We start from the raw sequence: 11,400 nt of genomic DNA on the forward strand, positions 1-11,400 counted from the left end.
GACAAAACAAGGGAAAAGAAAACAACAATGGGCAAACGTTACTACTGTGATTTCTGTGACAGATCATTTGCAGATACAGGTGTTAATAGAAAAAATCATTTCAAAGGCGTCCAACACCAACGTTTAAAAAAGCAGCATTATGATGCATTTCGTGGTAATGTATTATGAATTTATAATTTTGTCCATATTCCATTTTTGATCCAAACAGTTTACAGCAAAGCGCACAGGTACATCTGTTCCAAATAGATAAACCATATAATATAATTATACGATTTCAGGTTAATACTAAAGTGAATTTTATCTGTTGCCATTTGAAGTAGTCCATATAAACGGACTCCCAGAACCTTTGATAATTTTTGCTATGGCGGCTCTGGCAGTCCATATGCACCCCTTCATAAACATGGGTGCAGTGCAGCGCAGCGAATCCGTGCACTTCACTAAACAGAGTTACAGACGTCGTCTGAGACAAATTGAGGAAAATAATGAATAATCTTCATAACCATGTTAAATTTACCTGAATGGAAATCTACGGATATTATCCTTTGCATGCATCCGATAAAAACACGATGATGTTTCAACACACTTTTCTCGCTGACATTGCTATATTTAAATTTGAAACAGTGTATTCTGTATCAAATACCACATCATTATCAACTTTTTGGCTCCAACACATAACGCGACATACAAAATATTGGTGTATGCGACCTGACCTATATTGGGTCAATTTTCCAATATGGTGGATACAGCGTACAAAACAAAACCTTAGTCAATACAAATCAATTATTTCTTGCTTTAATGGTACCATTTGGATGAGTTTGGTTTTGATAGGTAAATTTTAATAAGCTCTTGCAGTTTCAGTGTTCATTAACCTTTGAATTGTTGATAACATTTTGCACCCATGGACAAGAGAGAGCGCATTGCAACTCTCAGCCTAAGCTGAGAGTTGAATTATTGCAACTACCATTTGAGGTAGTCGACAAATAATTGTTTATGGGAAACACAACGCCATACTTAGTTCTGGCTACCATCACTTTAAATGTCGCTTTTTATGATTTTTGACAGGCGCGACTTTATACAGGTACAGGTATGTCAATACTATATAAACTGTACGCTGAAGTTTCTTTAGCTACGCCATTCTCTTATAAACATTTGGCAATTTCAATGAAACAGAACCTTTAAAGTTTATCAGATTTGCCTATTGCCTTTTATTCTTCCTGGAAATGTTGCATCCAAGATATTTGCTGTTGATCAATGTTGAGTGGTGGTGTTTATTGTCATGTATAGTGACAAAGATCTTGTAATGTAATTCTAAATAACTTATGTCTATATAGAATAAAGTTCAATCCGACTTAGTACAATTACCAGCAATGCATAATACAAGAACATTCCAATATCATTTGGCACAACATTCAGCCTGACTTACAATATAAATATCATTGAGACAAACTAAAATGTTCATAACAGGCATTGTGAGGCAATATTTGCAACACATACATACATGTGTCCAGGGATTCCCCTGGCTCAAAAATTTCTTTAGCAGAATTCGCCTTGCTATGGCAAAATTCTTCTATTTTTGGCTATTTTATAAGTTTTAATGAAGAAAAAGTTGTAGTCAATTAGAATTTTCTGTACAGAGCTCAACATTAACGGTTGTCCTATTGCCCCTGGCAAGTAAAAGTTTGGTCCGGGCAAGTGATTTTATAATCTAATTGCCCGCCCAGGTAAGTGAAAAAAAAAACAAAGGGCATTTAATTTAGACTTTAATTAGACTTTAATTGCTATAATCATTTTTTTAGATATGCAAAAAAAAAGTTTTGTGGTGTATCATTTTGATCTTTATTTAAAAATATGAGGTTTACAGTTAATGCAATATTTCATATTTGGGCAAGTGGCTTTACGTTCAGGACAAGTAGATTTTCTAAGTACTTGCCCGTTAGGGCAAGTTGGTTTTTAGCTCACCTGAGCGATAGCTCGAGGTGAGCTATTGTGATCACTCAGCGTCCGGCGTCCGTCCGTCCGTCTGTAAACAATTTGTAAACATCTTCTTCTACTAAACCATTGAGCCAATTTCAACTAAATTTCATTTGGAGCATCCCTAGGTCATGGGACAAAAGATGTGTTAAAAAAATTTTGATCACATAACCAAGATGGACGCCATGACCATATATGGTAAAAACCTTAAAAAATCTTCTTGTCAGAAACCGCTCATCAGATTTTCAAAAAATTTCACAGGGATGACCTTTGAGGGCTCCCCTGAAAAAGTTGTTCAAAGAAATTTGATTCGTCAAAAAACATGGCCGCAGGAGCTCGTTGAACTTTGCATGGTTATTCGTTTTTGCCTATTTTGTGAAAACTTTCAAAAATCTTCCACATTTTTTGTCCGATCCTTTCCAAATTTGCACAGTGTCTTTATATCAATGAGGACACGAACCCTACAAAAAGTGAGCATTATTGGTCCATGAAGTACAGAATTACCTCCCCTTGAATTGAGAAAATGGTGTTTATGCAATAAAGTCCAAATTTTTCATCCAATTCTTTCCAAACTTGTAAGGATTTAGCATGGTTCAAACAAGGGAAACAACTACGGTTTATGCATGTTCTTTTTATTACAGATTTGCCTCCCTTTAATTCATTCAAAATCTCATTTTACAGCAGAGATTCCAAATCTGACCTGTAAATGAGCCCCATATTTACTGCCGGTGCTATGTTACCTTTTCCCATTTGATCATTCTTAAGTATTGGTCTTGTAATGCTGCTACTGCTACTGCTACTGCTACTACTACTACTACTACTACTACTACTACTACTTCTACTACTACTACTACTACTACTACCACTACTACTACTACTACTACTACTACTACTACTACTACTACTAGTAGTACTACTACTACTACTACTACTACTACTACTACTAGTACTACTACTACTAAGTACTACTACCACCACCACCACCACAACCATCACCACCACCACGTCTACTATTACTACTTCTACTACTACTGCCACTACTACTACTACTTTTACCACTACTACTACTACTACCACTACTACTACTACTACTACTTACTACTACTACTTCTACTACTACTTCTACTACTACTACTACTACTACTTCTACTACTACTACTACTACTACTACTACTACTACTACTACTAAAACTACTATTACTACTACTACTACTACTACTACTACTACTACTACTACTACTACTACTACTACTACTACACCACCACCACCACCACCACCATTCACAGTGACAAAAAACGTATTCACACAATGGCTGCTACTACAACGTATAGCCCATATAGGGGGGCATGCATGTTTTACAAACAGGCCTTGTTTCTATGGGATTTTAACCACAACTGTTCATGTTTATCTCCGACACATATTTTTAGGTCACCTGTCATAAAGTGACACGGTGAGCTTATGTGATCGTGTTATGTCCGGCGTCCGTTGTGCGTGCCTGCGTGTGTCCGTGCGTCCGTCCGTCAACAATTTGTTTGTGTAGACAGTAGAGGTCACAGTTTGCATCCAATCTTGATGAAATTTGGTCAAAATGTTTATCTTGATGAAATCCGGTTTGGGATTGTATTTGGGTCATCTGGGGTCAAAAACAAGGTCACTAGGTCAAATAATAGAACAACCTTCTGTAGACAATAGAGGTCACAGTTTTCATCCAATCTTTATGAAATTTGGTCAGAATGTTTATCTTGATTAAATCTGGGTTGGGATTTTATTTGGGTTATCTGGGGTCAAAAACTAGGTCACTAGGTCAAATAATAGAAAAACCTTGTGTAGACATTAGAGATCACAGTTTTCATCCAACCTTTATGAAATTTGGTCAGAATTCTTGATGAAATCTGGGTGGGATTGTATTTGGGTCATCTGGGGTAAAAATCTAGGTCAAATAAATAGAAAAACCTTGTGTTGACAATAGAGGTCACAGTTTTCATCCAATATTTATGAACTGTGGTCAGAATGTTTATCTTGATGAGATCTGGATTGGGATTGTATTTGGGTCATCTAGAGTCAGGAACTAGGTCACTAGGTCAAATCATAGAAAAACATTGTGTAGACAATAGAGGTCATAGTTTTCATCTGATCTTAATGAGTCAGGTGAGCGATTCAGGGCCATCATGGCCCTCTTGTTTGGTTAATGTTGAGCCCTGCTGTAGCCAAATAGGTCAATGTGTAGCCATTGGCTAATTTGGCGAATGGCAGAGTAAGCCCTGATGTGTCATTTAATTTATTAATCTTTAGCAATAAAAAAAAAAATTCAATGAGTTTAGCACATTCACTCAGATCTTAACACTGTTGCATAAATAAAAATGGTTGATTGATTTCAACTTTATGTCAAGGCAATTCAGAAAGAATGGGAGACTTATGATAAGAAGGGTGACAAAATTGAGTCTTAATATTCTCCACACTTTACATCCCTTATATCCAGTCCTCACTAGAGTTTGATTTGGCATGCACAAGATCAAAGACAAAGGTACCGTAATTACTCTATGTTTTTCGGACACTCTAAGTTTTCGGACACCCCCTTTTTAAGCAAAAATAATTATTTTTCGTGACTCTTATTTTTCAGATACACGAGTTTTCGTCAATAATTAATGTCTCTAAGTTTTCGGACAGTATATTTTAAAGCGCTATTTTACCAAATTTTGGTCCTGTTTTCGATATCTAATGACACTTCGACACTTACAACCAGATTAACATCATAAAACATGGCAGGTGCATGCCTGAGGGCAACGGACCATTACATATGCGTTATTGGGTAAATAACCTTGTAAACCGGTATTAAACAATGGTTTCGCCCGATAGCATAAGCTTTATGACAATTACCAGGGGTAGTGCCAATTAACAGTTCCATTATCTACCGCAATGGTACAACCCCATCTCAGTAATATAACTGTGGAAAATACTAAACGCTTCGAAGTGTGATGCACCCTATTGCAAGTTTCAGGAACAATGGAAGGTGTTGGACAACAAATATCGGAAATGAACAAACAAAGAATTCATAGTTTGCTTTTGTATGGCGTTAATTACAGGTTCATACTAGGGTGTATCGGTACATCACATGCTCATCTTTGAACACGTTGGTCAAAGTGCAACCTTGTAGTAACTTTCTGTCACATAAATGAAGCATTTACAATAATTTAAAATGCAGTGCAAACATATATACTAGTAACTGTAATTTATACTTTGTGGCATGGTATTTTACAAGTGCGTGCTATTACCGGTAGTCGTTGATACAATTGACGCTATTTTCGGACACTTCAATTTTCGACTCCTGTATTTTGTGAATATTTTTCGTATCTAAGTTTTTGGACACGAAAATAAATAATTATTTTTACGTGTCCGAAAGCATAGAGTAATTACGGTACTGTTCATGACATGCACAAGATCAATGACAAAGCCACTGTTTCTTAAAATAGAAAAAAATGGATTCTGCATACTATCTCAAAAACATAGTAGCTATATATTGTCATGCCACCACAAGGGTGCAGGATCAACAGGGTTAAAATGAGTTTACACACAGGCTGGACAGAATGTAAACTCATCGTTAAGAACTTTAGTTTTGCAAATATCTCAAGTTATTGAAATACATTTGCAAAATCTTTTATGAATAAACAACAGTTTTTCTTGCATTTTGTGCCTATATCTTAAGATTTAAGAATAAATAATTCAATATGCTGAAATTGGTGCCAAAAGCATAACCGTGTACATGAATGCGTTACACATGGAATTTTTGGCCAAGAACACGCGCTTATTAAATAAAATAATGTTGATGTATTTCACATTGCCATATTAAAGCAGCAAAAAATCTTCCTTTTATGCATTAGTTAAAATTCTTAAAAAAAATTGTTTGAGTGATTTATGGTTTCTGCTTAATAACTCGATAACAAATTCAGCTATTATATTTGAACTTCATATTATATAAATACCTTATAGCCAGAACTAGCATTTAATTGTTTATCGGGGGTGCTTGAGATCAATTTTACCATAGGTAAATATTTTGGGGGAAAAAGTGCCCGAAACTCTTGACAAAAACAAGATAAGTCGAGTGGGCTGTTTTCTGACAGCCCTTTATTATGGCAAGCAGTTCTACGCATAATCCCAAGAAACTAGGTTTTTCATGAGAAGTCAGAACCTAGGTATTTACCAGAACCTTGGTTTTCAAATGAGAACCTAGGTTCTCATGAAAAACCTAGTTTCTCATGAGAACCTAGGTTCTCATGAAAACCTAGGATATCGAATAAAAACTTCTGGAAGCCATGTGCAATCTTCAAGCGAGAACCTAGGTTCTCATTCTGAGAACCTAGGTTCTTATGAAAATTCTAGTTTCTTGGGATTATGTGTCGAACCGCTTGCCATACTTTATTATCGTTTTGGCATATTATAGTTATTACATGTAGGTATTAATTATGTCATCTTTTATTCTAATTTTTTGTTTAAGATTTTTACTTTATGTATGTGAAAAACAATGAAAAATATAATAAGCTACTTTAAGGTTAACATGTATATTTTAGGCCACACCAAATCCATCATATGTTCGTCTGATTTTCTGCGCCGTATTTAACCACATAGATTTTTATTTTTATGCCCCTTTTTATGCCCCCAACGGGCGGCATAAAGTTTTTGCACTGTTGGTCGGTCAGTCTGTCTGTCTGCCTGTCCGTCACACTTTTCGTGTCCGCTCTCTAATTCAAGTAGTTTTCTTCCGATCTTCACCAAACTTGGTCACAAGTTTTATCTAGATAATGTCTAGGCCAAGTGCGAAACATGGGCCATGTCGGGCCAAAAACTAGGTCATGTGGTCAAAAACTAGGTCAGGGGGTCACTTAGTGCATTTTAAACATTCAGCATGGTGTCCTCTCTCTATTTCAAGTAGTTTTCATCGGATCTTCACCAAACTTGGTTCCAAGTTTTATCTAGATGATCTCTAAGCCAAGTTCGAACATGGGCCATGCCGGGCCAAAAACTAGGTCACGAAGTGACTAAGTGCATTTTAAACATTCAACATGGTGTCCGCTCTCTATTTCAAGTAGTTTTCATTCCATCTTCATCAAATTTGGTCAGAAGTTGTATCTTGATAATGTCTAGGCCACGGAGTCACATTTTAAACATTCAGCATGGTGTTTGCTCTCTAATTCAAATAGTTTTTATCTACCAAAGTATTCCCAACCCTCAAACGGGCGGTATAGATATGCAACCCTCAAACAAGCGGTATAGATATGCATGTTTCAACCATATACCGTGACGCTCAAAAGGGGATGGGTGGGGTGGGTGGGTGTTGCAACGATTTGCCTTTGTCCTCCTTATGTTGCAATCACTTAAAAGTGTGGGTGTGTATAGTTGCCTTTCTCTGCCTTATATCCCTGCCACTTAAAAGCTGGAGTTGGGGGTTGGGGTTGCATATGCAGATTTGCAAGTGTGGGGAGGGCTGGTAAAGATTTTGTCTGTTAGGATTGAACACCTGTTATGCAGCAAACTAATAGTTTAATAAAATAAAGGCAATGTAAATATCAAAAACATTTACAAAGTTGTGTTTTTATGTTGTGACAAAGTTACAGTTCGGGGCATCCGTGTTGTGTGGACACATTTCTTGTTATTATTTATGATTGTCAAATGTCAGCATTTAGTATGCAGAATGTGTTCGGAAGAAAAGTTGAACAATTATGTGCATACTATGTTTTTTAATCTTCATTTTGTGATTGCCTCTGGTTAATTAGCAAATGGAATACAATTATTTTTGTTTTTATCCTGCTGTTTCACTCCAATGTTCCAAGACAAAATTTCCAATGAAAAACTGATCAATTTGTAATGACTTAAATATTATATTTTTTTAACAGAGGAATAGTTGCAAATATCATGTCAGTTTGTGAGATTAAAATATCTGACTTTTATAGCCTTCGCAAAGTCTGGGTATTTAGTTTTTCAGTACGCACATAAACTACTTATGAAGCAATATCTGTGCATACTAGATTTATTTGATAAAGACTGCTTATTTCTAAGCATGACTGTTGGCATTTTTTCATCTGACAACAGAATATTTTTTACCAAAACCACAATCAATAGCACTGCTCAATGCATTGCATTGTGAAAAAACACACATATATTATTTAATATTGTCAGATCTAAAAGACTAAAAAGTTGCATCAAACACATGCTATGTACATGCTCTGCTGATTTGTGCCTTTTCTGTGTTTTTTAGATCCAGCTTCAATACTTGCAGAAGAAAGCACTAAAATTCCCTGTGCACGATTTCAGACAGGTCAGAATCTAGAACCAGTCTCACATTTATAACACTGGTGACAGAAACATTTTTGAAGTTTTTATATACTACTCAAAATTTGCTAAGGATCACTTATTATTTTCACATTATCTTCAATTTAATTTAATTTAAATTGTTATTTTGCATGTTTTGATATTAGAATGTGTGTTTTTGATTTTATTTGTATGTATTTATTTATCATCGATGTGTGACTCTGGCTGAATATAGCTAGGGGTGAACTTCAAATTACACATACTATAAAAAGTGATCCTTAGCAAATTTTGAGTAGTATATTAAGAAAATTGAGAAAAGAAGTATGAATGTTTATAATATATAATGTCAACATATTTAAATGTTTTAAACTGCAAGAATTGCACAATAATGAATTTATAAAAAAAAAGTTGTCAGGCAAAGATTATAGAATACAGTTCTGAAGTATATTTTCTGAATTTGTTACGTTTATTATTTTTGGACATGCAGCTTTAATTGGGAAAAATAAATATTGACACATTTGCTGTGATTTTAGGAAGTTGTGACTTTGGTGACAGTTGCAAGTTTTCCCACATGACACCAGAGAGACTACATCATCTTCAAGAACTTGGTATGTAGTCAGACCTTAAAAATGTGACTTGCTAGATGTTCAGAAACGGCTGTACTAACAGTGTACATCCCTGATTTAAAGAATGTAAGAGTCTTTAATCATGATCCTCTTGCTATAATGTTAACACATTGTGTGGAAAACGTATCTTGTACCATATGGGTCCAGTGTAGCTCCAAACCAGGCTGCCAATATGTGAAATATGGTCTGGAGCTACCCTTTCTGCTAATGAGAAGCTGGTAACTTACATGACTTCTTGATGTTAGTTGGTCAGAATTTCTTTCTTGACAATACCAATGCCATGCTTTGTCAAGGGAGTTCAAAAACGAGAATACCAGACCAAGTTATCATCAACTTATGTACCATGGACTCAGGTGGAAGAATGTGTTTATTAGAAAACAAGGTATTATATATACTATTGACTACCTTTAAGTGGTCTGATAAGTTTTACAGTAAAAAGATTGTAATTGACAGTGAAACAAAATAATGTTAACCAATGTGCCTGACCAACAAAAAAAAATGTACTTAAAGGGACAAAATCTGTGTATTTTGGGCTTGGTGTGGCGTAGAGGATATAATATCTGCATAGCAATCACGAGGTCTAGGATAGCTCTGTTGTATGGGAACATTCTTAAGATCTTTCAAGACACTGATTACTGGTGTTACACAGAAAATGGAGTTGAAAATGTCTTAATAATAATCCTAGTATTTCTCTGCAATCAAGCGAAAATAAATAGGTTTAAACAACATTTTATGTAAACTTGACTATCTTGATTTAACATACTACATGTACCATGAATTTCGGAGTTATCTGTAAATTCTAGTTTTTTCCAGTTTCAAAGCAAAGACAGAGGTCAGAAAAAGACATGAACTTCAATAAGGACCTAAAAGAGCCCACATTGGAAGAATGGTTGGAGAAAAGAAGCAAGCGTCTCCGTAAGACTGAAAATAATGAGGAAGAAACTGACGAATTACATTATGAATTACCCCCCTTTTTAAACATTCCAAATTTACCTCCATCATTATTGCCACCTTCTGCTGAAGAGCTTAGAAACACAGCAAAGTGTGAATGGGGCTGAAAGGAAAATGTTTGGAGATTTGATTGAAAATTATACTTCACGTATTGACTGTGGTAACTGCCTTTGTGGTTTGTGATACAACTTATATGAAAGACCTCTCAGCTTGCAGGCTGTATAATTATTACAAACTATTCCTAAAGACTTGGATTGTCCTGCAACGTGGACATTCTAAAAAATCTCAAGCACTATTGGATGTGGTTTATTATATGTCTCAGAAACAGTTGCATTCCTTGCAAACTTGCATTTCAATGACTTTTATACTAGTTCATTCAGTTATTACTAAATCATATTTGAACAGTTACAACCATCGAAACTTTATACACCTTGTGAAGCGCTGTTTTGATAAAGAGTAAAATGTTTAAAAATGTGTGTGTTTATTGCAAATATGAATTAATGAATTAGCCAATTATGTTCAATTTATTGTTGTTGATTAAACAATGAACAATTAATCTATTTGAGGTGCCTAGGAATTATAGTAGTGGGGCATTAGAGCATTTACGGGTTGTTTATTGTCTGATAAATTTCCCTGTATTATTTTTAATATAATATTCCATATGTCCATTGTTTATAACTTCCCATTTTTCCTACATTGCCTGTTTCATGGAGAAGAATTTAACCAAGTTTGGAATAACATTTTTAAGTCGTGTTTTTGCGTTTATACCTGGGCCTACCTTTGTATTACAGGTAATGATATTTATCTACAAAACATAGTACAGTATAAAATTAACTCTATCAGACTAAGATGTCGCATGTGTGTTGAATGGTGAGGATACTTGATTTGTCGACAATTCGACTCAAATGGCATCTCAACCGCTTGTCAGATTTTCTTTATTTTTACATGTTTGTTGTTTGTGATACTAATGTGAAAGTTGAACGGAGTGATACATCATCCTTCTTAACATTTTCCTGTTTCATTCTTAAGTATCATGTGTTATTCCGGATAAAAAAAATGACCAATATATATTTGAAATATGAAATCTTTCGCGGTCGTGCATCAATGATTCCAATAATAGATTTGTGCCTTGAACCACCTGTCCCAAGGTGGACACCATACCCGCTACGCAATGGCACCATCAGTGCAAACGTTTTACAATGTATTATTCCAACAACACATTATCAAAAAGTTTCATGATTATCAGATTATTATACCCCCACAAACGAAGTTAAGCAGGGTATATAGGAGGGAGCTTGTCTGTCGGTCCGTATTTAGTGTCCCCTCTCTATTTCAAGTTGTTTTCATCCGATCTTCACCAAACTTGTATGTTGTATCTAGATGATGTCTAGGTCAAGTTCGAATATGGGTCATGGCGGGTCAAAAACTAGGTCACGGGGTCACTATGTGCGTTTTAAACATTGAGCATGGTGTCCGCTCTCTACTTCAAGTAGTTTTCATCCGATCTTCACCACACTTGGTCAGAAGTTGTAGTATCTAGATGATGTG

General features: G+C 35.4%; 2 protein-coding genes across 2 annotated transcripts in view; one reads left to right on the forward strand and one right to left on the reverse strand.

Annotated features, from left to right (window-relative positions):
- The window catches only part of LOC127840886 (mucin-5AC-like), a 451,267-nt gene that overhangs the window by 339,553 nt on the left and 100,314 nt on the right, over positions 1–11,400 (reverse strand). The gene's annotated exons all lie outside the window — the stretch shown is intronic.
- Positions 12–10,862, forward strand: LOC127840966 (zinc finger matrin-type protein 5-like). The gene is made up of 4 exons (XM_052369441.1): positions 12–154; positions 8,223–8,282; positions 8,809–8,883; positions 9,715–10,862. The coding sequence occupies exons 1-4, from the start codon at positions 28–30 to the stop codon at positions 9,957–9,959; spliced, it is 507 nt and encodes a 168-aa protein (XP_052225401.1). The 5' UTR covers positions 12–27; the 3' UTR covers positions 9,960–10,862.

Source organism: Dreissena polymorpha, chromosome 1 (assembly GCF_020536995.1).
Source record: "Dreissena polymorpha isolate Duluth1 chromosome 1, UMN_Dpol_1.0, whole genome shotgun sequence".
NCBI lineage: Eukaryota > Metazoa > Mollusca > Bivalvia > Myida > Dreissenidae > Dreissena > Dreissena polymorpha.